This window comes from Fusarium odoratissimum, assembly GCF_000260195.1.
Source record: "Fusarium odoratissimum NRRL 54006 unplaced genomic scaffold supercont1.13, whole genome shotgun sequence".
Classification (NCBI taxonomy): domain Eukaryota; kingdom Fungi; phylum Ascomycota; class Sordariomycetes; order Hypocreales; family Nectriaceae; genus Fusarium; species Fusarium odoratissimum.
This window is the reverse complement of record NW_022158699.1, coordinates 79,657-107,526: the sequence shown is the minus strand read 5'-3', so window position 1 is coordinate 107,526 and position 27,870 is coordinate 79,657. Positions and strand designations below refer to the sequence as shown.

Sequence of the window (27,870 nt, the reverse complement as noted above, 5' to 3'; positions counted from 1 at the left end):
GCTTTCACTTCAATCATGGAGAAAAGAACCTGAGCTTGAGGGAAAGCACGACGTAATTTTGGACATAATGCATCTATTCTATAATACCTATACCATAAAAACAACAACAAATATGAGAAGGCACAATCTAGCTGCTACTTCAGACACCAGTGATTAGCAAGGTACAGCGTCACTTCGCTCAAACGCCCATCTTGGCATATAGCTTCTTGTGTTGCTCAAGAATCAGCAGAGTGAGGACAGTCTGAGGCCCAAGACGCAGAAAGCTAGGAACCCATCCTTTAAAAACCCACAATGGGCTTTCAGACAAGATTGATCGTTTTATGATCTGCCATACATGTTCCCCATTTGTTGAGCCCATAATGCGAGTCTTGACCACGTCTACAGGCGAGCAAACAGTTGTCGCTACAATACCAGCCAGGGAAGAAGCCACTAGATGAGTTATGGTATCATCATTCATCCCAAATGTCCTTATGCATGATGCCTTGGCCATGTCGTAAGAGGCCAGCTGTGAGGAGTTCATGAGAGATGCACGAAGGGCGTTGGCGCCTACTCCACGATAGAGAGAACCTAAACCCTCAGTCCTGGTGATATGTATTACACCGTCAAACACATGCTTGTAGTTCCTTTGCTCTGCTAGTGGTCTTGTCATGTCAGACTGCATCCGCACGTTGACAATGTCTGCTGGGTTACCAGCCACGCCGCCAATAAAACCCGACAGAGCTGATAAACAGATCAGCACCATGGGGGAGTGAGATGTCCTAGTATCATGACTTAGCCGTGCTTTGAGATCCTCATAGACTCCGAAGCGGATGGTTGAATAGGTGAATTGTCTGAGAATGGCTGCACTCAAGCCAGCATAAAGACCAGCATAACCCTCAGTGGTGATGACACGAGTGGTCATCCCTGCCATAGAAAGCCGAGCTGGCGTGATTGTGGACTGGAGACGGACTTTTACTGCATGTTTGTGAGTGACATGACGTTGAGTGAGTGCAAAGTCTAACCTAGGTCCAGTGGGTGGGTGAGCAAGGTAGCCATTGCACTGGCGCTGCCTCCAAACCAGAAGGGATACTTGTTGGACGAAGGCAACAAGGCATCCACCGAAGAAGGCTTCATCGCAATACTCATGTTGTTAGACTTGAGAAGATAATTATCTTCTTCTTGAGTAGAGAGGTTCGACATGTCTCTTGACGATGTTAACTGAGGAACGAGAAAAGAAAAACGGTTTACGATAACGTAAACAAAACCATCGAACAAAGTTACCAAAGCGTTGGAAGTCGAGACAATCTCGCCACTGGAAATGGAAAATGCTCTATATTTTGCTTGCTTGCCAACAACGTAACGAGACCCAAGATGAACTGCACTGCCAAACCCAGGAACGGCATTTTACAGCATACTGCCGAAAATCTGCCCAGTACGAACGAATGACGCTCTCTACGCAACGGCGGATTCGTTAGAAAATCGCTTCCAGAGTCGCTAAGATCAGAGTGCCCTTGTCTGAATATGGGCAGTCAAAGGTGGTAGTTGTGTGGCTGGCAGAAATTCCGAAATCCCGAAAAGCCGTGATCACGCGTCGAGATCCACAAGGTTTCGTAGTGGCATGACCTTCTTTCGGTGATATCTGGGCTTTAGAACTATCAGAAACAGTAACCCGAGGTTTAATTGATTAGAGAGTTTGACGGGTTATGGGATGTCAATCATTGACAGGAAAAGACTGAAGTCGCTCGCATAGGGCGTGGGCACCATGATATCTGCGCTTCCCAAAAGCCAGGGATGGCGAACCAATGGTAGACCTAGCCTTATACAAGTGCGTTAATAAGTGAACTAACCTGGGTTGTTGAGGATGGATTTGAATAAACCTAGCATGTTGAAGAAAAATATAATGTAATGTTACTGTGCAGCTAGGAACTACTTGCTTTCCATTCATATCATGAACATAGGAATGCCTGTTCTAACCGGCAGATGCAGGCCGAGGTGCCAAGGAGACCTACCCCGCTGAGTCACGAGAAAAGTATAGTGCCTGAGTGACAGACTTACAGAACTCCGTCCCGGCTTAGAGGCGGAAATTGAGGCCCCTGTTCCGGCTGACCATCAGTAAGAGTCGACTTTTAATGTCGTATATTAGGAGTTAATTATTGTCGGCTTCTACACACAAAATAACGGTTCAAGGATTGGATCAAGAACTATCCCGATTCAGCCAATACCAAGTTTTAGTTTACACCCATCCGACGGCTTGGCTTGAGCTGCATCACCATCATCAAGTTCCAACACACACATATTGAGCCAACCCACTTCTCAAGAAGCAGACTCTCGCAACCGCTACCATGGTTGCAACCACGAACTCCGAGTCAACGTAAGTTTGAATGGCATTACATTCGCTATCTTAAAAACTAAAGAATCACTAGTCGTTTTGACTCCCAGTCATCGCAATTGCCCGAGATTGAAACCGATGTCCTCATTGTAGGCGCTGGTGTATCTGGGCTATCATTTGCAGCCATGCTGGCAGCTCTGAGCGTCAAAGTGTTCGCTATCGCAAAGCACAGCGGTACCGCGCCAGCTCCACGTGCCCACGTCACCAACCAGCGGACCATGGAGATCTTCCGCGACATGGGCATCGAAGAGCTCATCCAAGCCGCAGGAACCTGCATGCCCGAGATTGGCAACATGGTCATGGCTACTAGTCTCACAGGCATGGAGATTGGACGCTACAGCTGCTACGGCGGAGGTGACCATCAGCTGACCGACTTCGCAAAGGCTAGTCCTAGCAAGATGTGGAACACGCCCCAGAACAACATGGAGCCTATCTTGCTGCACAGGGCACGAGAGAAAGGAGCTGACATACGCTTCTACCACGAGCTGGTGGACATTCAGCAGTCTGATGAGGGTGTTGTCGCTAGAGTACGTGAAAGGACCAGCCAAGGAGAGTACATCGTCCGTGCCCGTTACGCTGTTGGTGCAGATGGAGCAAGGTCGACGGTGGCCCAGAAAATCGGATTCGGTTTCGTTGGGGAGCCAGGACTTATGCACATGATAAGTTCTTGGGTTGAGATGGATTTGACCCAGTACGTCGCTCATCGCCCGGCTTGTATCTATTTGATGTTACAACCCGGTGATGCGTACTGGGTTGGCTCGGGAACCTGTATCCTCAAGAAGCCCTGGGACGAGTGGATTGTCAATCGGCAGTACAACGCCGCAGATGGGGAGCCCGACATGAGTGACGAAGCCATTATTGCTCATGCCCGTAGCGCGTTGGCCATTCCAGACTCTCTTCCGATCCGGGTGAAGCACAAGGGCAAGTGGCAAGTCAACCATGTTGTCGCGACTGAGTATCGTCACGGCCGGATTTTCCTTTCTGGAGACGCGGCTCACCGTCACCCTCCCGCCAGTGGACTCGGAAGCAACACCTGTGTACAAGATGCTTACAACCTCTCGTGGAAGCTAGCCGCTGTCATCAAGGGACAGGCTGGTGAGGGTATTCTCGAGAGTTACAACCAGGAGAGACAGCCCATCGGCAAACAGATTGTCGATCACGCAATTGAGACGCTTCACGACATGGCACTTCTTCCCGGTGCCCTCGGGTTTGAGCGAGGTCAGTCCCGAGACGATGGTTTTGCGAAGCTCGAGGAGCTCTTCTCCGACGCTGATGGCGCATCTGAGCGCCGCGAGTTTCTGAGGAAGACGATAGACCGTGGTAATCGTCGTTCCAACCCTCTTGGAGTACATCTGGGCCATCGTTATGCCAAGTCGGTTGCTGTGGCTGACGACGGAACGCCGTTCCCTGAATATGAGCGTGACCCTGTTCTGTTCTATCACCCCACGACTCACCCGGGCGCCTACATCCCGCATGCTTGGATAGAGCTTAATAAAAAGCGCATCTCGGTCCTGGATATCTTTGAGCATGGCAGTTTTGGTCTTGTAGTTGGTATTGGCGGAAAGCCTTGGGAGGAGGCTGCTGCTGTTGTCAGCAAAGAGCTTGGTGTCAAGTTACCTGTGTACTTTGTTGGCCAGGGTTGTACTTATGCCGATGTCTTGGCTGAATGGACGGATCGACGTGAGATTAGTGACCGTGGGGCTCTTTTGGTTCGACCTGATCGTCATATTGGCTGGCGATCGTTTGATCGGCCCCAAGACCCTACCGCGACTTTGCGATCAGCTTTGCAGCAGGTTCTTTCACGCAAGTAGGTACTAGGTAGTCAGCTCGAACTAGCAAAATATAACGAATTATAATTTGTACAGAAGGTTGTCTCGAGATGTGAAATTGGCGGTACGATGGAAAAATCCCATTGAATCTGATATTTGATGCTTCTTCTATTCACCTGTCTCATACTCATGGTCTTCCTATCGACTGTTCAATGACACTTTCCTCTGAGGTCCAAGGGTTCATATTAGTTGACATCGGGCAACGTCCCAAGATTGCTAGACGCATCAAAAATTAACGGGCTACCAGAGTGATTCCCAAGAAAAAAGGTTAAAGTAATCCAGATTGTCTACTCGTCATGACATCCGAGCATTGTCATCCAATTCCCAACGCCAGTGCACAACAAGCCCTAGGTCCTTTCGACGTCAGCCAATCTGAGTCATGTCAGGGCTCGTGCATCCCAAATCCATCTTCTTCCCACCAGAGCCTGACCTATGAGAGACCCTAACAAACGTAGAGTGGCTGAACATAATGAAGTATTACGGCATCATCCGTTGGGCCATTTCCACCTCTCATGCAAGCCACGGATATTCCGTCCGAAATACCGAGTTCGTGCGAGAACGCCAACATGGCTAATACTTATCGAGCTAGTGTGGAGTCCAGTCCGGAGATTATGGAATCGTGATCTCGCCCAGTGATCTCGCGCTGGTCTAGATTTCCCCTCACCATTTTGTAAAACGCGGGGCCCCAGGCTTTCACCCGTCAAGTACAGTAAAAGCTGACTCGGCATAATCGGCGTAATGGGGATTTTGCCGACAAAGTACATCATGCAGATCGGAATTGCTTGCGAGTTCGGCGCCGTAGACTCCAGGTAGAGTATGTCCATAATTCTTCATTACGGAGACTTGAGGGCATCATATGGCGCAATAACATAGCAATTCTGCGAAACGATTGTGGTCAACAGACTAAACCTTGCTCTACATCGCCAGCTAAGCTCCCAACTTAGGCTCACGTTCTCTCTTTTGAAGAAACTCCGAACCAACACCAACAGCCATCATGTCCTTTCTTTTGCGCCGACGTATTCAACCTCGGAACACTCTTAGAGTAATCGCAGCAGGCCGCAGAAACCTTTCGTTGGCCCGCTTTGATTGGGATGATCCTGTCTCTTCAAAGAGTTTGCTCACCTCGGAAGAACTTGACATTCAGGAGACTGCTCGAGCATACTGCCAAGAGCGCCTGCTACCTCGAGTCCTCGGCAAGTAACTCGCCCCGTAGTTTGAGCTCTACGCTGACCTTCAAGAAAAGAGGCTTACCGAAGTGAGCATTATGACCGGAACATTCTCAGGGAAATGGGAGAGCTGGGCCTTCTTGGAGCCACAATATCGACCCATGGATGCGCGGGTGTTAGCAGTGTGGCCTCAGGTCTCATCACAAAAGAGGTCGAACGCGTCGACTCAGGCTACAGGTCCGGTATGTCTGTCCAAAGCTCTCTTGTTATGGGTCCCATAGCCGATCACGGCACAGAAGAGCAGAAGGACCGCTTTCTTCCCTCATTAGGTCAAGGAACCATGATTGGATGCTTTGGCTTGACAGAGCCAAATCACGGCTCTGATCCTGGGTCAATGGAGACTATCGCACGTCCACATCCAACAAAGAAAGGATACTATTCAATTTCTGGAGCAAAGACTTGGATCACCAACTCTCCCATAGCTGATCTGCTTCTGGTCTGGGCCAAACTAGAGACCACGGGCAAGATTCGTGGGTTCCTCATAGAACGAGACCAGTGCCCTCCTGGAACTCTTGAAACGCCTGCTATCAAGGAGAAGAATGGCCTGAGAGCATCCATTACCGGTATGATCCAGCTCGATTCCTGCCCAGTACCCGAAGAAAACATGCTCCAGGTGGAAGGTCTCAAGGGACCTTTCAGCTGCCTCAACTCAGCCCGATATGGTATCGCCTTTGGTACAATGGGAGCTCTGGAGGACTGTATTGACCGCGCAAGGACATATGCACTGGACAGAAAGCAGTTCGGTAACCCACTTGCAAAGTATCAGCTTGTGCAGAAGAAACTCAGTGACGCGCTCACTGATGCAGCTTACGGTACTCTGGCAGCTATTCAAGTGGGAAGACTTAAGGATGAGGGCACGTTGGCGCCTGAGATGATTTCGATTATCAAGAGACAGAATTGCGATCGGGCGTTAGCTGGTGCCCGCACGTAAGTTAAGCTCCGTCACTTTCACGATAATTTACTGACCGTTACTAGTCTGCAAGAGATCTTTGGAGGGTGAGGTTCTTGTCCCTTTTCATCTTGACTGACACTGACGAGAGTCGCTAGAAATGCCGCCTCAGACGAATATCATATAGGTCAGTGATTTATGACATCCCTTCTCCGCATTTGCTGGTGCTGACTCTAGAAGGACGTCATGTCGCAAATCTCTTCGTGGTGCAAACATACGAAGGACAGTCCGATATTCACTGTAAGTCTCATTGCCGAGATTCGGTCACGGTTCTAACATGGAAGCAGCGATGATTGTTGGAAAGGGTATCACAGGGTTGCAAGCCTTCTATTAGAGTGCCTAAGTAATGGCTTAAAAAGCGGATACTGGACTGAGTGCCTTTCCGTGGCTTAACATAGCGGTATGGCTTTGTGAAAGTCAGAGTAGCTAGGCCCAACCAATAAAGAGGACAAATGCAGATTTTGCAGCATTTACCCAAAAGTTGTTACCTAATATTGGTCAGTAAAAGTAATCCAAGATATATAATATGCGCTGTCATCATTGACATACAGCCTAAGACCTACAAGCCCAAGCGTTAAACGGAGCTGTAAAAGTGGTAAACTTAACAGAGGTTTATATTACAAGTGTTAGTTGGTAGTGAACACCGCAGATCAAGACCCCGGACCTTACATATCTATTTCTCTTTCTTGTCTACTATCTCACTGGAAAACCATTTGGTTGCATATAGTTCCAATCCCCCTGATAGAAACTTGTACAACATCTCCATCCTTTAACCATTTGGGCGGTTTCATTCCCAAAGCCACTCCACCCGGTGTGCCAGTCAGGATCACCGAGCCCTTTTCGAGTGTTGTACCCTGACTGACAAACGCAATGATCCTCTTCACGTCGAACACTAGATCACTGGTGTTCGCCTCCTGGCGGACCTCCCCATTCACCTTGGTCTGTAGGATGAGATCCCCAGCTGCGCCAAGGACCTATGTTCCAGTTAACTCAGCTCTGAAACTTCGCCGTTGATACAACTCACGCTCGGGGACACAAGCACCGGACCCAGAGGAGCAAAGGAATCGAATCCTTTAGAGAAACACCACTGTGGGACCTCCCCTGCGAACTTGGGGTCCCTCTGCCATGTACGGGCTGAGACATCATTTGCAACGGTATACCCTGCCACGTAGCTCAATGCATCCTCAGTCGAGATATCCTTCCCTTCCTTCCCTATTACGATAGCCTGAGGCAAGTCAGTATTATTCAACTTTGGATCATGGTTGTTTGACATACCAGTTCACCTTCGTAGTCAAGTTGGTCTTTCTGTGCGATCTTGGGGATAGGGATATCATCGTTCCAACCTGTGATTGAGCGGGATGGCTTGATGAATATTGTGGGATGCGGAGGTGGAGCCCTCCCTGTTTCCTTGACTACTATGGTCAGTATATAGTGCGAGAGTACTGACAAAGAATGACAGTGATGAAATACTATGCTTTGCGTAATTCAAACCAACACAGCGTAGAATAGGCACGTCTCGAGGGGTCAAGGGCCCCAAAAGCGATTTGACGTGGACTATCTTGCCTGTCGGCTTTGCGTCAAATATGTCGTTTCCAGCTAACTTTTCGGCAGTGAGACTTCCAGCTTCCAAAAGACTCGCAAAGTCTTGGGCAGGGTTTGCAACTGCATCACCAAGACAGACCTGATCTTCATCATCGAGGAATCGGATTAAGCGGCTCCAGCTCATGTCGGGCTACAGGATGGTCAGGGTTGTGGGATAGGGATAGTAGTGGTGGAGCACTGGTCTAGAAAGATGAGTTAAAGGTCACAGAATCAACATACTGGAGCAACACGTATTTAAATGTACTGCATTTCTCGAGGTGGGGCTTCCAATATGTTACACCAGTCACACCATATAGGCCAGATCTGTTCTAAGGCTTGCCTCGGGCATTTTGGCCGAGCCGGAATTGTAGTCTATCAGGTCAGTGTCAATGTACCGAAATACCGTATGTCCGATTTTACTGAACCCATCTTGGCTGCTGTTGCTTACGATAGCCCGAAGCAGTCCGGCCTATTATGAAGACCTTGCTGGATATTTCGGCTAGGACTATACACTGCCTGTGTACAACATGACAATTCATCACGGCTTCTGAAGTCACTTCTGGATAGCCAATAGTTATGCTAATCATTCTGCTAATTCCTTAAAGCGTTCTGAATCTCCAGAGAAAGCGCGTCTACGTCAAAATCTCCAATAGGTCGATCAGCCCACTCCGCAATCTTCTTCACCACATTCAACACAGTCTTTACACATTCCACTGAGTTTCCTATCCCTAGCGTAGCTTTGATATGACTCTTCGTCTGTCGGGTAGCCCCCAATGCCGCAATGGAAGCTGCAATAATGAGATGAGACTCATTTGGTTGAAATACCTCCTCGTTCGCCTTTGAGATGAGGTAGCCCCATGTAACAACCGTCGAGCAAGTAACTGAAGAAGGAAAGTCAGCAAAATAAAATAAGCAGAGTATGTACTGGGAATGACATACATAGATCAGTAAAGTATTTATCCATCAGACTAAAAATGCCTGAATTTCCGACGCCACTGTAGATGCGAGATTTGAGCTCAGTACCCTTCTTGACGTCTTCTTCATCGATTGTTGTCTTTCTGAGCACTCTGGTAGAGGCATAAGCGGGACCTTTGCGCTCCACAACGCCAATCATTCCATAGCATGCAGGAATACAGGTTGGCATTCCGATGTATGGGAAAACAATGGTGATGGCCTCTCGGGTGGAAAGAAAGAGCTTCTCAGAAGCTTCTGTTGTTGAATCGAATGTAATATCATCGAAGAAGCGGCCTACGACATCTGCACGACTGACAGCGCAACACACGGCAGCCTGTCAAACGTGTTAACAGTCTTGAAGCAAGACATTGACCAGTTCAATTCTTTGACGTACTATGATTGCATGACTGGAAGATTTTAACTCGGGATGAGACGAAGCCAGCTTTGAATTGAGTTCGAGGAACAGGCCCCTGTCATATTTCCGTGCCTGGGGCTTAATGTTGGTAGAGACGTATTTTGCGTCCCAGTCGGACATGAACAAGTCGTCGTTCCAGTCAAGCATCCTGATTATCTTTGACAAAGAGCTGTGAAACAGCGATGTATGGCCAATAAATCACTAAAGACTTTGGAGATCCAGACCACGGTAGTATCAAGTGGTAGCATTTATATGATAACCTATTTATTCTGGAAGGGTCGTGGGGCAGACGTCAGACACAGAGGGGAAGTGTCGCGCCTTTACTCAGAAGTGCCTATTCGTCCTTCCATTTTCGCCCCTTACAACACTCTCGCATACAACTGTTTGAACAACCTCACACGCTGTTTGAACATGATGGGATTAGCGTGGAGACAGCCGGGACTTTCGGAAAGCAGACGGAAATTCCAGACCATGGGGCCGCCAGCAACATTATGAGTGCGGGGAAGCTTTAGTCCGAGTCGAGCTAGCATGAGCTCCAATGTCCAGCATCCGCTGGCTTCTGTAGCTGTCAGTATCTCAGTCAATGCGCTTCACCATAATTATATGCAAAACTGGAACTGTTGATAACGTCTCTTTGACTAGCTACATGACGCGCTCCAAAGGCAGACCGAGGAAATGCGCGTATTGCGAACGTGTATTCACCAAGGAGGAACACTTGAAGCGGCACGAGAGAAGTCGTAAGTTACTTCACGACATCATCAAGGTTCATTACTAACAACCAAAGATACTGGCGAGAAGCCTTTCAAGTGCTGTAAATGCGGTAGGAGCTATGCTAGAAGGTAAGTCGCATACAACTACATGTATACCATATATGGATACTGGCTAATATTCAGGTGCAGTGACGTTCTATTTCGGCACTCTCAAACGCACTTCTCGACAAACAACAATGGCCAAAGCGAATATCGACCTGAACGCCCGTCCTCAGATATTATTCAGGTTGACCATGATAACGAATTATGCCGCGATGATGGAAACGTTTCGATCTCACTTCCAGAGCGACAAATAAGTGAATCTCTAGACCCAGCCGTTCCTGGGGCCCAAGACCGCAACTCCACGACGTCACCTCAGCATGCGCCGTCCGCCCCAAGCTCCGCGATGCCATCGCCACCTACCGAAACTTATGTACAGGATATGCTAAGGCCAAAAAAACGGCAAAGGTTTTCACCACAGTCTCAGCATATTGTTGATAATAGCCAAGGAAGTTCAATGGCTCGGTCCACTTGCACAATCTCCGACATGTTTCTATCGCAGTTTGATATCGACCAAGTCTCGACCTTTACTGGGATAGAATTCGACCAACAAGGTATCCTTGGAAGTTTCGACAACTTCAGCATGTTTTCGTTCGGGACGGGACAGACGCCAGGTTTCGGTGACATGCAGTTTAGCAACGATGCAATAGATGGCCCCGACTTGGATAGTTCTGGCTTCCCATATTTGATACCAACCATAGATACTACCTCATGTAGCCAGAAGTCAAGAAGTGGTGGGCTCATGACCATATCGGCCAGTCAGATGCAGAAAGTACAACGAATCTGGTCGAGACAGCGACCCAAGGTGCTTACACCAATCAACAGTCGTTTATGGGATGCGGTGATTAAGCACAATGCTGATAACATTTTCACGACACCACAGCAGAGTGTCAATCTCGAAGACTACCAATCATTGGGACGCAATTTGGATCAAGCATGTAGGAATCGTCTGATTCGGTACTGCAACGATCTTGACGGATCATGTGGCTCGTCAGCAACTACTGATAAGACTGCCATGCTTTCTGTGGATCTACTCGACTCAAGCTTGGACTTCTACTTCCAATTTTTCCATCCGGTCTTGCCGTTCATACACAAGAGCACTTTTAATGCTAGAGACGCGCCGAGCTCGCTGTTGCTCGCAATGTGTTTAGTTGGCGTGTCCTACTTGGATCGAGCACACACCAAGGGTTTTCTCACTAGATACCTCAGGGCATGTTATCAGCCGAGCAGATTATGAGAGCAATTGCTAATGCTATTGCAGAAGTTGTTGCCCGCCTGTCTCCACGATTTGACGTCTCAGACACTGCTCAAGAGTGCACCACCCGACATCCTCACTACCCTTGCCACTGCACTCATTATAGCCTACTTAGCCTTGGGCTTTCGCGTACATAGTTACCCTTGTCGGATCTCTAGAGTAGTCGCTGAGTATTCACAGGATGAGATTGATATACATCAATCATACACAGTCTGTACTCAGATGCTTCGTGTAGGTGTACCATGGCCGATATCATTTACAGTCAATATGCCTAACTGAGCGTTCTTGATAGACGGCTGATGGACAAGGCCTCTTCATGGCTGGATATGATGACGATCCGATTCTCAAAGTGAGACAAGGAGCACAAAGCCCGGACAACCTCTGGAAGGCATGGGCACGAGTTGAGTCTGTCAAACGGTAAGTCTACCTGCCAGGTTAGACCAACTTCTCTAACTCTGTACAGCCTTATATGCTGCCTTCTCTACTTGGACATGGCCTATGCCCGGCTGATGAGCACGTCCGGGGTTATTGCAATAGACAAGGTCGAAGTATACTTGCCGTGTGACGATGCTCTCTTTGAAAATGCAACAACAGCCACGGCGTTCTTGCGCTCGGTGCAACAAGGTGCACGTATCGCAATGCCTCGAATGAATGTCCGGAGTGTTCACGAATTGTCACCGTCTAAGCTCAACCAGAATTCTACTCAGATCCTCCTCCGTTCTCTCTACCTCAGACTGATAGCAGCCAAAGCCAGACTTTCAGAAAAACATGGACGGAACGAACATTCCCAGTCTATCAGCCTTGCTGAGAGCTTTTCAACGGATGAGGATTACAAGACCATCATTGCTGACGTTGTATTGCTGCCCAAGGCGCATGCCAGCTTCTTGGGTGAACGACATCAGAACAATGCGTTAGGCTGGCATTATCTGTGCATTCTATTGACAACGGACGTTGACCTTTTGGAAACTGCGTGCGGTCGTGATGGGTTGGAAGCTGCTGAGGACTCCCTAGTTCATGTTTTCAGATGGTCGCAGTCAAGTAGTGCTCGCAGGGCCCTACTCCATGCGGCTCAAGTATTCAGCATCTTGGATTCGTGCCTCGTCCGCGAATCGTATCTCACTCGACCGGATTTGGTACTATTTGTCTCAGCGCTTGTGATAAGTCAATACTTCCTTGTTACTAGCTACACAGGTAATGGCTCTGGTGGACCTGTTTTTGAGCTGCTCCGTGACGTAGATTGGACTACAGTCGGAGACGAAGGGTTTGGGCGAGCTACTGGGTATTTACCGCTGGGAAGGCTTGGACGTGAAACAGTCAATTCGAACCCCGCCATTGGATTTATAAACAAAGGTGGCTCTGTTTCGTTTGCTGGAGAAGTGCAAGGGCTTGGCGGCGCGGCTGCTAAGAAGATTGCCAGGAAGTTTGCTCATCTTATGGATGGCTTTGGCAAATGGGATGGATGTAGCTATTCTCAACTCTTGAGGGTAATGTGTGGGTTCACGCATGAATCCGACTGAGAAAGAAATGCGAATATCAACTTGGTAATCGCGTTGGGTTTTCCTCATTAACCATGCCGCACTCAAGAAGTTCTTGCATACATCGCATCAACACTGCTCCCAGTGCCATGCTATAAAGATCCGATTTCAGCCAACACTGTGTTTCTACTAAACCCCATGAACAAATAACCGGTCCTCTATTGGGAGGAACGTTTTATCATGCAGAGTTCCACCGGTCGGCTTGCCAAAGACTAATTGACCTTTCAGTGACCATTGTGGTGAGATATCCCATTCTCCGATGAGCCTTTGATCTATGATGGGATTGATGTGCTGCAAGTTACACCCGAGCCCCTCGAGAGACAGGGCAGTCCACAGGTTAAGAGTCTGCATGGCATTGTTGTGCTCAGAGAATTGAAAAAGATGTGTTGCGAATCGAGGGAACTTGGCTTGATACTCTCGAACAACGTCCAAGTCTTCAAACAGTAGTATCTGTCATCACTTCCATCAGAACACGCTTATAATATGTCAACATGGGCCAATGGCTTACCGTTCCGTAGCCCGCCCGGCGCTGTAGTAATTTCTTCTCATATTCAGCGAAGATGGCTGATTTCATAGTTGCTTTAAAGCACTCTGTTGCCATATCCCAGAACTTAACATGCTCCTCTTTGAGAAGAACTACCAGACGAGTAGATTGGCAATTGAAGGAGCTGGGCGTGTGCTTGACCACTTCCTGGGCTATTTCGATGATACGGGCATCGCTGATTGGGGACTTGGCCTCAATCGAGTAACAAGTTCGACGGCTTTTGATCTCGGCTAGATATTTGTCTGCCATTTTGTAAAGCAGAAGGCTGTGGGAGACGATTGGTGGTATCTGTAAAGGAGAGACAGGTAGGAAGCAATATCAGGGAGGCTTTCAACAGCAAGCAATATGGGCATTTGCCTATTGTATACAAATTGGTTGGCAAACTGTCCTGGAAGTTCGGGGCCCCACAAGTGGGGAGGCCCCATGTCCCCCACGTTGCGAGGTCAAGGCCCCATCATATACAAGCAAGTCATGTCTATTGTTCTTTCGTATTTATCTGCAGGCAGTGACTTGAATTAGGCAGCTTCCTCCATCTGTCTTGTCCCCATCATAGCTCTACATCATCCGTCTTATTTCGAGCTCCCGCTCTCGTTAAACCTTCTTAAACCTCAACCCTCTGAAGATGTCGAAAACTGTCTTAGTCCTCGGTGCCACTGGAACTCAAGGTGAGCATAAGCAGCACCCTTGCTTATAACTATGAGTAGGACTGACTGACTGACTGTCAAGGTGGATCAATCGCCAACCTATTGGTTCAATATCCGGACCAATATCTGGTACGATGCCTTACTCGAAATCCCAGCTCGGACAAGGCCAAAGCCCTGGCTGCAAAGGGAGCGCAGCTGGTGAAGGCTGATTTGACTATCCCTTCCACCCTGCCAGAGGCATTCAAGGGGGTCTGGGGTGTCTTTGCTGTCACTGACTTTTACGATACGGTTAGTCTCACCTAGCCTCGCACCATGTTCTATACTTACTCTATAGGCTGTTCTTGATGATCCTATGAGCGAGGAGAAACAAGGTCAGCATATCGTCGAAGCATCAGTGGCAGCTGGTGTTGAATGTTTCCTTTGGAGCACCTTGCCAAGTTCTCGAGAGATATCCGGGGGCAAGTTTGTCACAAGGCTGTATGAAGGTATTTCATGTCAATACATCCTTTAAGGGCATCGAGCTAACCTGGCTGCTACAGGAAAACAGTCTGTTGATGCAGTCATTCGCGATGCAGGCCTCAAGGGTGCCTTCATCCGTACTGGTAACTTCTATGAGAACATGATCTCGCGAAAGTATGCTGCATATGACAAGGAGAATGATGTTATTACCATGACGCGGCCCATTATCGGACCCGATGCTGAGCGTGAGTTCCCTCTTATCATTTTTGCCAGATATCTATGCTAACCAACGGCAATGCAGTTACTTCACTTTACGTCGAGAAAGACCTTGGGGCAGTTGCCAAAGCGCTGTTCGATCAGTGGGATGAGAAGAAGGATACTCTTGATGGTAAATACTTTCTCGCAAGTGGAGCTCGGGAGACAATGGGCGATATCAACGCAATTCTTGAGAAAGGTCTGTCTCCAATTATTGAGAATCACCAATATGTGACTGATCTGATTTATACAGTGTCTGGTAAAAAGGTCATTTACAAGGTTAAGCCAACCTGTGGTATTCCGGATCGCGATATCATGCTGCAACTTTACAACAATGTGGGGATGTACCCTGGGGTTGACATTCCGACTCCAGAGGTGGCAATGTTGGGTGTGAAGCTTCACAGTGCTGAGGACTTTATTCGGGAGAGGTTGCTCCCGCACCTTAAACTTGACGCATGTTACTAGAGTAGCGTAGATCCGATGATAGTCCTCGCAGCGATTATCTCATCACAATTCAGGTAACCTCCGGACCTCTTATTTTAATCTAACTTGCTTGCCTGGGGGGACCATGCTTTGCTGGGAAATTCTAAAGACGGATTGCTTAGATTGTGAGAAACCATAACAGGACATCCTACCCTGAATCGCCTCTTGTCTCGAAGGGATCCGCTTTGCTGCCCATCCACCCTTGAGTTGTATGGTAACCAATTAAAATATGGAGCGAGGGCATTATGGGGCGACAAGGGTGTCACAGAGTCTAGACTTTCAAGGCCAACTTGAGTTAGCTGCTGAATGAAATCACTAGCCGAACTCTATGACACTGACCACATCCGTGACAAGCCAATCAGCTCGAGTCGCGGCCCCATTTCACGGAAATTCCAGCCAAATTCCGTCCAAAGAGTGGCAAGCCATCCAATCCGAGAGCTCCGCATGATCAGCCAGCAGCAATGCTCCCCAGACACTACCGTGAGCGACCAAGCCTCAGTTTCGCGGGGAACCCTGACAATCATCTCGGCATCGGTGACTAGATCAAATCCGAACCGGGGGAGCGTCTGGGGAAGGGGGGCAGTCCCCGCAGTAGCCCATGCCCCGTGCATCAACCTGTCCAGCACTTGCTTCACCAAGCTTCGTACTACAGAGTCCCTAATTGACTGAGCTCATGGCATCTGGCAGACTTCCATCTGCATTCAAAGCTCAGTCAGCGTAATGTCTCCATCTGATATACAGGATTGGGATCCAGCTAGCGAGGCTGTAGACCAGACCGCCTCCGCAACTGACGATGCCCGTGAGACCACGCCAACAGACGACCAAGATGGGACCAAGAAAAGGAACGTCGCCAAAGACACGGCAGCGGCCAATGCTGAATCCACGGAACGGCCTGCGAAGAAGATGAAGAGAGGGAAATACATATCTAGAGCTTGGTAAGGAAGATCCACGACTTGCATAAACATTAAAACGGTGTCACTGACCGTCACAGTACTTCCTGCCAGCAGCGCAAAATCAAGGTTGGTGTTCATGTCCTACCGCCCTCCTTCAATGTCGATATGGACGGCGATTCTGACGAGCCCTATCTTACCAGTGCGAAGGAGGAGATCCATGCCGACAATGCCTCGCGAAACAACTACCTTGCCAGCCCTCTGCTCCAAGGGGCGCACAGCAGGCCCGTCAAGACTTGAGGTCAGGTCCCGCTGGAGGTCAAGACCAGGTTTATTACCCCTCAAACGATAGGTAAATCTGTTTTGCGCTTGCCTTGGTGACATGAGCTTATTAACCATGGCAGCATCAACCGCGAAGTCTTAGTTCGCCTAGAAGCTGTAGAACGCCATCTACGTCTGATGAGACCGCCCACTCCCGATCTGTCCAGACCAACGCATGACTATGCATCAGTCGAAGACCAACTCAAGCCTTCGGCAGCCAAACTACAAAGCGCCCTAGAGACAGAGGGACAAACGTTTGCAGGAGAGATGACTATAACTCCGACACTTGAAGACGAGAACGAACCCATAGATTATCAAAGCTCCGCATCGTCGGCCATGCGAATAGACAACACTTCCCCAGCATCGTCTCTCCTCCCACCAGCAACAGCAACATCACCAAATGATACGACAGGCAGAAAAGGCGGATGGTTCGAGCGGATATTGACACGGCATGGCGTCATGACCGACGAGAAACAATGCAGGTATCACCTACAAGTATTCATGGACGAGGTGCACCCGATGTATCCGGTCGTTCACCCCCCGGCAGTTTGGGACATCTTCAACGAAATGTGGCAGCACCCAGCGATCAGCTCCTCCGTAGAGTCAGCACAAAGTGAGCAACTCCGGGTTTCCGTTGCTTTGGTGTGCTTTTGCCTAGCTCTTGGACGATGTAGCATGTCAGCGAGAATGAGCGACCGCAGCGGTGTTGAATCTTCTGGCTGGAGTCTGTATAGTGTGGGCATGAGTCTGCTTGGTGATCTGCTCGAGACCAGTAATACGGCTATAAAGTCACTGCTTATGTTGCAAGTGTTAATAGTGAGAGTGAGTCAAGACACCAGCCCTTACGCGCTACATGATTCCTGACCCTGCATAGATAATTTACATGTTCCGACTAGACGCGAATCAGAAAGCAGCCAGAGTACACGCCTTGAGTGTGTCGGTTGCACAAACAATAGGCTTGCATCGCCAGAGCACCATCGAGGGCATGCCGGCTTATTACAACCAGCTGTACTCACGTGCTTGGTGGTCCTTATATCTGCTGGATCGACGACTGGCTCTGGAGTCCGGGAAACCATATCTCATTCAAGACAGCAACGTTGATACGGCGTTACCATTGGATCTGAGCGATGAGTGGATGACACGATTTGCGTCCCGAAAAGAGAAAATAGCAGACCTTCAGCACGAGATAGTTGTTGAGGCTGCGAGGGACTCATCCCCTTCATGTATCCCTTATGTTATTGCCATGGTGCGTTATTGCCGTATAGCTGGCAAGACGTGGGAAGTTTTATACGGTGTCAAGTCATCTACTGCTTCCATGCCAGCCATGATCCAATATGTTGATACCGCTATCGGAAAACTACTCAACACAATTCCGATATGCTTGAAATATGACCTCGATGCTCCCTATGAGGCTCAGTTTAACACGAGAACTCGGTGGCAAGTAAAACAAACATTTCTCTTCAACAATGTGAGTCCAGATCGATAGTGAACCTGTCAGTAGTTCTGGGGACTGACAATACCTAGTGCTGCACATATCTGCGTCTTTTAATAAGAAGACCACTATTGCCGAGTTCCAGCACTATTTACCATACAGAAGAGGATGATCTTGAGTCTTCAATCGAGTGTGCTAGTCTCGCTGCCCGGATTCTTACAACTCATCAAAACATACAAGACGATGGACTCAAGTATAGCTTCGCACTTAGTCACTACGTCACTAGCTGTGCACTTGTCATGGTCGGTTTGGTGTCGAGGGAACCAGGTTCCAAGAAAAGGTATGGGGCTCTGATACTTGCAGCCACTCAGTGTCTGAATGAGTACTGCCAGAGGATTTGGGTCTCTGGAAAGATGATGCGTTGCGTTTCTAGGCTTAGTCGGCTGGTTGGACGTGTTCTCGCCTCAGACTCACAAGGAGGGCTGGACCACCAGAGCACATTGAAAATGAGGCGAAAGTCGACATCAGATCGCCTGACGCAGCACCTGACGCCCCCTCAAACTGAAGATCAAGACCTTGTACAATGCAGAACTGGGACGTCCAGCATGTACAGGAATCAGCTCAAAGACATGAGAACCGACACTGATCAGAGAGTGCAAAGGGACCAAGAAGTAGACTGTTATTCATTCAATACCGACTCTCTGGGCACAATGCCTGAGAGCTCATCGGCAGGTTTTAATAAGCTGCCCACATCCTGGATGGCTGATTCTAGCCTTGATCGTCGAAATAGTTGGATCATGTCAGACTTCAATTTTGAGACTCTTGGGGAGCGCTTTGGTCCCAACGATGCCGAGCTGGCAACATTTGTGGAGAATGATAGCCTTGATTTTACCCGAGGTATGGGAATGCCCTTGAATACTGAGCGAGGGGGTACCGAGGCACGACTAGGCACTCTGGGTATCAATGGCGTGTTTGATCTTGATATGGATATGTTTCCTACTATGATGAACCTGTATGGAAGTTAGTATAATTCTATTTACAGCTGATAGTGACGCACTGCAAGCAAGAGCCGTGCGGATAACACCATGATAAGCAATGCGGTTCTTCCTTTGCTTTATAACGCTACCGTCAACAAATATCAATCCCATATCTAGTATCTATGGGATATTCATAAGCTTAAGCAGTTACGACAAGTTTCATCAATCAATAAGCATGCTTATGGTTTACCTAGTTCTTAACATACATCTGGTAATACCAGGCCTTCCCTGTATTCCCTCTTCAATCACCCAGTTTATCTGGAGGTTTCAGGCCCTGAAATTACAGATTCAAAGAATTGTCTTTCTTTCTTTCAGTCTCACATTAAACCCCATTTGCCGTACAAACCACGCATTGTGGAGCTTCCATGGAGTGTCTGGATTAACCAGCTCAAGCTGAAAAGGAAAAAGAAGATTAGCTTTCATAGCCTAAGATACAACAGCAGACACTCGGAAATCCTACCTCAAAGATCCGTAGAATAGTTGGGACAAGTTTGTAGAGCTCCAATAAGGATATGTTCTTGCCGACACATGTCCTAGCCCCAGCGCCAAAAGATAAGAGACAACTATTCATCTTCTTTCGCTGTTCCGGTGTTGCATCGATCCAGCGTTCAGGACGAAACTCTGCGGCATCGGCACCATAAACCTCGGCGTCTTGATGGATAACCCATGGGGAACAACCAGCGATACTTCCACCAGGAATAAAGTGTCCACCAAGTGTAACTCCACCAGAAGGCACTATTCTCTCGAGAGTCAGCCCAACTGCAGGGTGACAGCGAAGGGCCTCGTTGATGACAGCGCTCAGGTAGGGTAGATCCCTTACTTCCTCCCATTGCACAAGCCCGTCATCTCTCGAGAACCGGCCGGCCTTGCTCTCGGCTGCGAGTTCTTTGAGAAGACTTTCCATCTTTGGAGGGTCCTTCAGCAGGTAGTAGAAGACAGCTCGCAGTGTAATCCCGGTTGTGTCAGATCCCGCAAACATATTGGCTACTGTCAGGGCCAGGACAAGTTGCTCAGTGATAAAGTCGGGGTCTTTGTTGTGCGCCTCTTTGAAACGATTCAGGAAGTCCCTCCTCGGAGCTTTTGGCATATCCGATGCTTCCTCATGCTGGCGTTCGACAAGGTGCTTTCTCGCAAATTCGGCAACTGGCGCACTCGAGTTAAGGAACCCATATTTGACTAGCCAAATCTTGATGGGGTTCTTTATGAACAGGTTATCTAGGAACGGGATCTGGCCAATCTGTACAGGTTTTGTTGTCAGTGGCTGAAGCGTGAGAAGTTTGGGAAAGTCGTTACCCATGACACGTAATTTAAGAAACTCTCTAGATCCCGGATAATGTTGTCAATATCGATACCTTTCTCGACAAACCCCAGTCGCTTGGAAAATGTCAATTCTCCAATCACATCAAAAGCGTAGAACTGGAGCCACGCGCCAAAGTCACAAATGCCTGCATTGCCGGTCTGGTTGGAAAAACGAAGCTTGAGCTGCCTGATGAACTCGGCTGATGTTGAATCGACAAAGGGTTCGAATGTGACAAGGGTGCTCATTGCATAGGCATTAGACACTGATCTTCGAAGTCTGGCGTGATATCTGTCGTTGTCTGTGTTGAACATGGTTTCGAGTCTCTTTCCTTTAGCCAGAGCTTGCTGCACCGGGTAGAACTTCGACTAGAAATAGTGATCAATCAGCTAGCGATTCTTCGGTTGACGGATCTCCAAGTCACCTTCGACCATCCTGCACTCGGACTGTAAATGACCTTCAAGGCGTCTGTATCTGCAATAGATACTGCTCGAGGGCCCAATCTGACAGCAGGTCCGTACTTCTTGTGTAGCTCGATATGTACTTCTTGTGCTCGACGACCACGAACGACGAGAAGCCTCCATAGATCTGTAAAGCCAGCAAGCCAAGGGCCAGGTACATGATTCAGACCATGTCCGTATTTATTGTATATAAGACGGGTCAAGATAACTCCGATAAGCCATAGCACAGCTGCGCTGAAAGATTGAGGTACTATGCGTTCTAAGATCATTGTCGGACGTGAGTTTGGAACTACGATTACCGTTAACGACTACGATTAACAGCCCATTGCAAGGCTTCAATGATATTTCAAGATGATGGACAAGACATCCGTCGACGGTATTTCGGAATTATCCCGGAACACTATCCGGTCCCGTTTACGGCTGGCGGTGGGGCTTCGGAAGACGACGACGCTGCTCGCATATAATGTCAATTGCTGTATAGCAGGAAAAAATAGCTAGAGACATATCTAGAGGTTAAAATTCATATAGCTGATAAAAATAAGTTGGTAGACATAGCAGGTCCAACTGCGCTTGCAAACCACTTGGTGTTAAGAGATGATGCTAATGGTTAACTCTGCCATGCATGAAATGACCTTGCTATGAGTTGTGCAATTGACTTTAACGGAACTTAGACCGGAATATATCTATCACGGTATTGCTCGCCTCCTCAGCCCCCATGTCCCACGTAATGAAAATCCAGAAATTCCGATTACCTTAAATCTTTCCCTCCGGTATTTATCATCCTACTTGCAACTATACGAACTCAGGTCAAGTAAGTTGTTACTACATCCTCCGATTGCAAACGACTACTGCCTGATATTGGTAGGCATAATATTATATGCATTTCTGTTTATTACCTGCTTAGCCCTCCTATACCATGAGTCCCTCCAACCAAGAAAGCTCTAATGAGGGAATCACAGGAATTGCTTATCCTGTCAAACGATACATAACAGGCCATGACCTGAGCACTGGAGAAAGCATTTACACAGATGCACCTGAGTTATGTACTGCGGAAGTGCCTGGCTTTGGAATAGCATCACGCTCTTATGCTACTCTGAAGCTACCTACAGAATTGGCGGATAATCAAGACCTGAAGGCACACCTCTCACACGACTCTGTTACTAGCTATACCCGGAGTACGGAATTTCTCGTTCCCTCATCAGGATTGAACACTCAAACAGGACAGATTGAGCTGGGAGGGGCAAATGTGATGAATCTTGACATCGACCCCGGTGCGGTGGGTCATATGCATCGAACAGTGTCTTTGGATATCTCGACTTGTGTGATGGGAGAGGTATATCATGAGCTTGATAGTGGCCAAAAGGTCCTATTGAAAGCTGGGGTAAGCTTTCTATGATTCTTTTCTTATAGTTCGACGGTCTTCCTTGTAAAACACCGCTAACAGTCGCGTCTTGTAGGATCACATCGTTCAGCGGGCAACTATGCACAGGTGGATTAACGCCTCCAAGAAGCATCGTGCTCGAGTAATTGCAGTTCTTCTTCCATGCGCCCCATTCAAAGTCAATGGTCAATACGTGACAGAGGAGCATAGGTTTGGTTAATTGATAATATTTGGCATAACTGCTACTGTCCCGTGGAATTATTGCAACTAAATCTCAGCAATGTAAGAATATACATTAGCTGAGATAAGTGTATTGGTATTCTTTATTTACGAAATGTAATTGAGATTTTAGATATGGCTTTGCAATGAGTGTGATAACCTGCCCGTAGAATGAGCACGTATCAGGAGTGGTTTTACCCCTGCTCGAACGAAACGCGTGCAGAATAGGATACAGAAACAGACCTATGAGGTCCGAATATCAAGGTTTACGACAATCAAAATTTAGCCACTTCGGTGGCACGATAGCCCTTCTCCTATTCTGATCGGACCGAAACTAACACCCCGCAACGTTTGGGCCGAGCTTTTGGGCTACGGTATAATATCTCAGATAACATGCTAACCCTAAAGTCTGTCCTTGCCTAAAAGCTATAGTAGGGGCATTATGATTCAAACGCTTCATTATGACCGCGCCAGGAGGAAAACATTTTATTTATGATTAGCTTAATATGCTGCACACACACCATGAGTTATTTAGTAATTTATAGAAAACTTGCTGGGAAGCTGCAGTTCGCTTCTCAAGCCCAGACGCAAATGAAAAATTCAAGGTACATCCCCAGGACACGTTGCAATTCACGCGGACTGACATACTCGAGGTGCTGTTTGCTGATACGCGCCGTCATCTCATGACCCTTCCTAGACTTCTGCACCTGACGTGGTGGGAGCATCCTGATGACTGAAGTTGGTATAATGAATGAAAAGGAACACCACTGATAAATGAACAAAGGTTAGTTCTGTGTGAGTTATTTATTTGGAACCACTCAGTCTCCAACGTCACCAAAGAAGTTATCGTTGTTTGGGAAAGGCCTCACATCTCCCAGTGGCCGAAGCAATACTGTAATAAGTGACTACGTATTGTGCCTTATGGGGCCTCCCAGAGCGCCTAGTACATTACTCTGCATATACACTCTGATATGGCTCGTTTGGCTGTGAGCCTAGGCGTGCTGCAAGTATGTGACTTTAACCCTTTACAAGCTTGCGGTGCCAAAAGTCAAGTCTGCCGTGGCGGAGGCTGTGCTGCTGCGCCACCACCTGACAGATGTGCGGAGTACCAAGAATCCTTGGACAACACCTATCTCTAGTCAGGTAACTCCAGACTTTTGGCATGCAATTTTACTGAAGGCCTATGCACGCGTCCCTATCTGGTGCCACTTTCGAGTTTTTGGTGTGCGCTCTTTACATTCCGGGAGTATTTTACACTTGCGTGGGTGCCATGTTTTAGCCTCAGTAAGCATCTTAAACTCTTCGTTTTTCAAGGCTCACTCAGTTGCAGCCTGCAGACTCACGGACGTATAAAGAATCCAATCCAAAAAGCCACACGTGCGAGTTTACCTCAAGAACTAGAAGTCTATGCTGTACATTCTCTTCACCTATGACTGACTCTCAAAAGACCCCAAAGCTTGCGACTACGGCGCCTGACGGGAAGCCTCTGATTCGGCAATCGCCATACCGACCGCTTGACGACGGTAAGGATGAGATTCGCCTTGTCACAATCAAACCACTGCAATCCGGCGCGCTTGTCCAATGTCACCTCTCGACGGCTTCATTGAAAGACTTCCGTCCTGAATACCTGTCTTTCATTCACGCATCGGGACTCGTTGAGCACTCAGTACGACGAGTGCTCCCAAAATGGATACGATCTTGCAATCAGAGACCCCAAGCTCCACCGGGGAAAGACGCTTTCCCTGTGGTTCCTGAGCCATCTCAAGTTGCTCACCGTTACCGCTGGGGCGACTTTGCCGCTCTGTCGTACGTTTGGGGGGAAGAGAAACGGGAGATCATATTATTGAATGGAACTCCGTTTCCAGTTACAAAGAATCTCGAGATTGCCTTGCGAGCACTGGCAATCAACAAAGAATTCCAGGGTGATTATAAAATCTGGATCGACGCCATTTGCATCAACCAAAACGATGAAGTCGAGCGCGGAAGTCAGGTTCGGAAAATGAGAGAGATCTATGGCGGAGCTTGGGTGGTTGTCTCATGGCTTGGAAACAACAATGGACGGGCAGATGTTAAGGATGCCTTCCACCTTCTTCGAACACTGGCGTCTCTATCTGAAGATGAACAGGAGCTAACCAAACTGCTTATTCAGCGACCAGGCCTCGTGCGAGAGGAAGGCTTCTTCGCTCTTCACGAGCTCATGAAACGGTCGTATTGGTCGAGGCTCTGGGTTATCCAGGAGGTTGTAATGGGTGCATCCTTTACCATTTTACGGTGTGATGATGAGCTTCTAGACTGGGAATGTTTCTGCAACGGTATTTCAGTCTTGTATCGTGGACATAACTGGACCCTCAAGGATCTTCTGTTGGAGAGAGAGTATAAGCGAAGGAATCTTAGATTTTCGGGATGGCACATCACGAGCCTTCATCTTGTTCACCAGGCGCTTCGTGAACTTATCTCGTATGAAGGTGAAGGTATCGGCACCCGTCTTGGTTTCCGGCGTCTCCTACAGGTCGCCAGCTCTGGCCAGTGCCGGGATGTCAGGGACAAAGTTTTCGGTCTGCTCGGACTGATGGACCCCGAAATCGCAAGAGAGGTCGGACATGATTATAGCCTCAGCCCTCCAATACTATTTGCAGCCGTGGCCAAGGCCTTTATTAAGCATACTAACAGTCTCGAGCCTCTACGGTTGGCGAATCCATGGGGGAGAAACGGTTCACCCGCATGGGCAGCAGACTGGACCTGGAAAGGAAGAATGCCATCATGGCGACCTGGTTCAACTTTCACTGGCTCAATTAGCAAAACAGGGGCCTCGACCCTTCCACCAAAACCGGAGACAGTGTATAATGCCGACAACGGCACCCCTTCTGTCTACAGGTTTCTTGACGACTGGAGATGCCTTCAGTGCGATGGTTTCGTGCTGGATGCGGTTGGTGGACTGGGTGCGCCCGAACGATACTCGTTTGAATGGGATTCGGATAGCATCATCCCATATCCTTCATGGAGAAGCGCGTATGGGAACAGAGAAGAGACATCAAATGCCCTGATGCGAGCACTGCTAGGGTTACGCCATACAGATCACGGCGGAACTCAGTTGCATAACTTGGCTCTCTCGTGCCTCCCGTCTACGTTTCTGACAGCCTTCCCGCAGTTCGTTGAGCGAAAATGGTCGTGGCTTGCAAACCAGCAAGGCTACTACTACAAGTGGGAAGGTTGGCGGGAGGCACATGATGACTTTATGCTAGGCGAACATCCACTGGGTAGCTTCTTTACGGATTCCATTCCAGCTGATGCGCATGAGTCTACTTATGTTGATGTGTATTGCAATGTTAGGGAAATGGTCATGGAGCGACGGTTTATGCTCACAAAACGGGGTTATTTGGGCTGGGCCCCTGATAACTCACTTGATGACCGTGAGGAAAACCATACCAGAATCGGTGATCTTGTTGCTATTTTGTTTGGATGTAGTACCCCTCTCATTTTACGCCCGCGAGGGGAAGGATTTGTAGTTGTCGGTGAGGCTTATGTGGAAGGGTTTATGAACGGAGAGTCACTTTGCCTGATAGAAAGTGGAGAGTGTGAAGTGCAATCTTTCTTACTATGTTAATATATACTGTACTGCTCTCTAAAATTACTGGACATTTAATTCTGCTCTTAGCTGTCTATATCAGTATGTTGCTATTGTTGGAGTTGATGAGGCTGGCTTCCAAGGAATGATTATTATTCATACCATCGCCTTCTGAAGCCTTTTTGGCACCAAATAGCATAATATACTTACCTTGCACCTCGAGTAAAGCCGAGTATATGAAGAAGCCATACTTGCCTAATACTTTCTATCATCGCCCTCCTTGCTAGTCGGGTACTACCACATCTGCGACGAAAGAACACTACGACACAAGGCGTTGATACTTCAAGTGAAGGGGACAATTCAAGATTAAATAATCTTTGGAGATATTTCCGGGACGAGAAGGCTTATCGAACACCAAAGAAATGGCGTCACAGACACTTCACCTGTGAGAAAAATGTCAACTAACTCCGTGACTCAAGACATTGGCGTGCATTGGCCGCAAATGACTTAATCAATACAGTTCATCTTTCAAATCCCAGTACCATTTCTCAGGGATGCCCCTCTCAAATTACCATCAAGTTCGATCGCATCTATTGAACTTGACACACCCGGACCGAGATAAGGGTTTCTTGAAGGCATCGGCCTGTTCTTTCATAGAATTTGATCAGAGAGGTAAAGCATGACGTCTTTCGCTCCAATAGCAACATCGTGCTTCTTACTGAGATCCCATCATAGTAAGACACTGCTACTCTCCAAGTCCATTGTCTTAACCATACTCCTCTTTGAGTTCAGCAGCGCATTCGGTAACAGACTCGGTTCCTTTCTAGCTTCCACGCGTGATCAGATCGTGACCTACTCAGCCTTATACTTTGCGACGCCATTCTAAGCCTAATGACCGAGAATGTTGAACGGAGACCACTGATCGAATGCAGTTACAAGATCTCGGCCATCTTTGCATGACTTCCAGTAGTTGTATATCATGATGGGGCGCGTTTGCTTGGACTTCACGCTCAGAAAGCTCCACTTCACTGCCGTTATTCACATAGCTGCTGAATGGTACCTGAAAACGCAAGCCTATTGTCGCCAGATCAGCGCCCTTGATAAACATCACCGCAAGCGGTTTACCCCAGATGCCGAGATGAAAGTTGCTCTGGAGGGGAGGCGGATTGACAGCAAGCTTTGGGACTTGTGGGCTCAGTGTCCATCTGTTATATCTCTGTCTACGGCTGAACTGTCGATGTCCGTCGCTCCCGACGTCGTAACGAGAGTACAAGAAGTCTCGAGCGTGTATCTAGCCAACTTCTGGATCCTGTTCGTCTATCTTCACCGCGTCTGTTGGTGGCATCTTCCGTATACTGAAGCAGTAAAAGACGCACTAGAGGAGACATGGGAACATATGAAGAACTCATATGGAGAACCGGATGAAAAGATTCAACAGAAGACAGTCCACCCGGCTCTAATGTGGCCAGTGTTCCTTTTTGGGGCAGAATGCGAAACTGATGAGCACTGCAGTTGGGCCATTGAGCAACTTAAGGCCTTGGGGAGGGCGAGACCGGTGCTGAAATCTCAGAATCAGAACCTAGAGACTTTACCAGCATTTCGTATTAGTCACGGAGCCACAAGGAATGTAAAAAGGGCGGCTCTTTTACTTGAGGCCCTTACTCGAAAACAAGCGAAGAAAAATTGCAGAGTTGATGATAAGGACCTGGCCATAGATATGTTTAATTGCTATTTCGCAATGGTATAATTCTTAAGTTAATTCTTTTAGGACGGTTCGCATAGCAATAAATCGTTGGGCTTTTATAGTTTATATACAGTTTAGTATAGCATTGCGGATTATCTACCCCCTAATAAGCCTCTTAATCTATGATGCTTTGGCGGCCTTTGCAACCTGGGAGACAGGTGTCTCTGTTATAATATCATCGAAACTATAAAGAACGCTAGGCTAAATGTAAAATTCA

The 27,870-nt window shown here is 48.1% G+C and overlaps 13 protein-coding genes across 13 annotated transcripts; 8 read left to right on the top strand and 5 right to left on the bottom strand.

Annotated features, from left to right (window-relative positions):
- Positions 1-178: 178 nt before the first annotated feature.
- Positions 179-1,125, bottom strand: FOIG_08402 (uncharacterized protein; the record flags this gene model as incomplete). Its single annotated transcript, XM_031208435.1, has 2 exons — positions 179-954; positions 1,002-1,125. 2 exons carry the CDS (start codon positions 1,123-1,125, stop codon positions 179-181), a joined length of 900 nt encoding a protein of 299 aa, XP_031061441.1.
- A 1,196-nt stretch (positions 1,126-2,321) lies between these two features.
- FOIG_08401 (uncharacterized protein) lies at positions 2,322-4,179 on the top strand (the record flags this gene model as incomplete). The annotated part of the gene is made up of 2 exons (XM_031208434.1): positions 2,322-2,350; positions 2,403-4,179. 2 exons carry the CDS (start codon positions 2,322-2,324, stop codon positions 4,177-4,179), a joined length of 1,806 nt encoding a protein of 601 aa, XP_031061440.1.
- Positions 4,180-5,191: 1,012 nt separating this feature from the next.
- FOIG_08400 (glutaryl-CoA dehydrogenase) lies at positions 5,192-6,706 on the top strand (the record flags this gene model as incomplete). Its single annotated transcript, XM_031208433.1, has 6 exons — positions 5,192-5,394; positions 5,436-6,350; positions 6,399-6,419; positions 6,471-6,499; positions 6,553-6,612; positions 6,660-6,706. 6 exons carry the CDS (start codon positions 5,192-5,194, stop codon positions 6,704-6,706), a joined length of 1,275 nt encoding a protein of 424 aa, XP_031061439.1.
- Positions 6,707-7,070: 364 nt separating this feature from the next.
- On the bottom strand, positions 7,071-8,098 carry FOIG_08399 (5-carboxymethyl-2-hydroxymuconate isomerase; the record flags this gene model as incomplete). Its single annotated transcript, XM_031208432.1, has 4 exons — positions 7,071-7,346; positions 7,397-7,597; positions 7,648-7,784; positions 7,843-8,098. 4 exons carry the CDS (start codon positions 8,096-8,098, stop codon positions 7,071-7,073), a joined length of 870 nt encoding a protein of 289 aa, XP_031061438.1.
- A 446-nt stretch (positions 8,099-8,544) lies between these two features.
- On the bottom strand, positions 8,545-9,469 carry FOIG_08398 (uncharacterized protein; the record flags this gene model as incomplete). The annotated part of the gene is made up of 3 exons (XM_031208431.1): positions 8,545-8,834; positions 8,893-9,241; positions 9,302-9,469. The coding sequence occupies 3 exons, from the start codon at positions 9,467-9,469 to the stop codon at positions 8,545-8,547; spliced, it is 807 nt and encodes a 268-aa protein (XP_031061437.1).
- A 2,233-nt stretch (positions 9,470-11,702) lies between these two features.
- Positions 11,703-12,903, top strand: FOIG_08397 (uncharacterized protein; the record flags this gene model as incomplete). Its single annotated transcript, XM_031208430.1, has 2 exons — positions 11,703-11,803; positions 11,850-12,903. 2 exons carry the CDS (start codon positions 11,703-11,705, stop codon positions 12,901-12,903), a joined length of 1,155 nt encoding a protein of 384 aa, XP_031061436.1.
- Positions 12,904-13,050: 147 nt separating this feature from the next.
- Positions 13,051-13,714, bottom strand: FOIG_08396 (uncharacterized protein; the record flags this gene model as incomplete). Its single annotated transcript, XM_031208429.1, has 2 exons — positions 13,051-13,371; positions 13,430-13,714. The coding sequence occupies 2 exons, from the start codon at positions 13,712-13,714 to the stop codon at positions 13,051-13,053; spliced, it is 606 nt and encodes a 201-aa protein (XP_031061435.1).
- A 373-nt stretch (positions 13,715-14,087) lies between these two features.
- Positions 14,088-15,288, top strand: FOIG_08395 (uncharacterized protein; the record flags this gene model as incomplete). The annotated part of the gene is made up of 6 exons (XM_031208428.1): positions 14,088-14,130; positions 14,192-14,397; positions 14,444-14,594; positions 14,649-14,813; positions 14,870-15,022; positions 15,077-15,288. The coding sequence occupies 6 exons, from the start codon at positions 14,088-14,090 to the stop codon at positions 15,286-15,288; spliced, it is 930 nt and encodes a 309-aa protein (XP_031061434.1).
- Positions 15,289-16,026: 738 nt separating this feature from the next.
- FOIG_08394 (uncharacterized protein) lies at positions 16,027-16,496 on the top strand (the record flags this gene model as incomplete). Its single annotated transcript, XM_031208427.1, has 2 exons — positions 16,027-16,241; positions 16,298-16,496. The coding sequence occupies 2 exons, from the start codon at positions 16,027-16,029 to the stop codon at positions 16,494-16,496; spliced, it is 414 nt and encodes a 137-aa protein (XP_031061433.1).
- A 159-nt stretch (positions 16,497-16,655) lies between these two features.
- On the top strand, positions 16,656-19,000 carry FOIG_08393 (uncharacterized protein; the record flags this gene model as incomplete). The annotated part of the gene is made up of 3 exons (XM_031208426.1): positions 16,656-17,339; positions 17,392-17,985; positions 18,042-19,000. The coding sequence occupies 3 exons, from the start codon at positions 16,656-16,658 to the stop codon at positions 18,972-18,974; spliced, it is 2,211 nt and encodes a 736-aa protein (XP_031061432.1). The 3' UTR covers positions 18,975-19,000.
- Positions 19,001-19,398: 398 nt separating this feature from the next.
- Positions 19,399-21,013, bottom strand: FOIG_08392 (uncharacterized protein; the record flags this gene model as incomplete). Its single annotated transcript, XM_031208425.1, has 3 exons — positions 19,399-20,223; positions 20,280-20,651; positions 20,708-21,013. The coding sequence occupies 3 exons, from the start codon at positions 21,011-21,013 to the stop codon at positions 19,399-19,401; spliced, it is 1,503 nt and encodes a 500-aa protein (XP_031061431.1).
- A 647-nt stretch (positions 21,014-21,660) lies between these two features.
- Positions 21,661-22,345, top strand: FOIG_08391 (uncharacterized protein; the record flags this gene model as incomplete). Its single annotated transcript, XM_031208424.1, has 2 exons — positions 21,661-22,125; positions 22,202-22,345. 2 exons carry the CDS (start codon positions 21,661-21,663, stop codon positions 22,343-22,345), a joined length of 609 nt encoding a protein of 202 aa, XP_031061430.1.
- A 1,141-nt stretch (positions 22,346-23,486) lies between these two features.
- FOIG_08390 (uncharacterized protein) lies at positions 23,487-25,996 on the top strand. The gene has a single exon (XM_031208423.1). The coding sequence runs from the start codon at positions 23,774-23,776 to the stop codon at positions 25,946-25,948; it is 2,175 nt and encodes a 724-aa protein (XP_031061429.1). The 5' UTR covers positions 23,487-23,773; the 3' UTR covers positions 25,949-25,996.
- Positions 25,997-27,870: the final 1,874 nt, after the last annotated feature.

Coding starts and splice junctions, on each gene's coding strand:
- FOIG_08390 (XM_031208423.1), top strand. CDS start 23,774: ATGACTGACTCTCAAAAGACCCCAAAGCTTGCGACTACGGCGCCTGAC.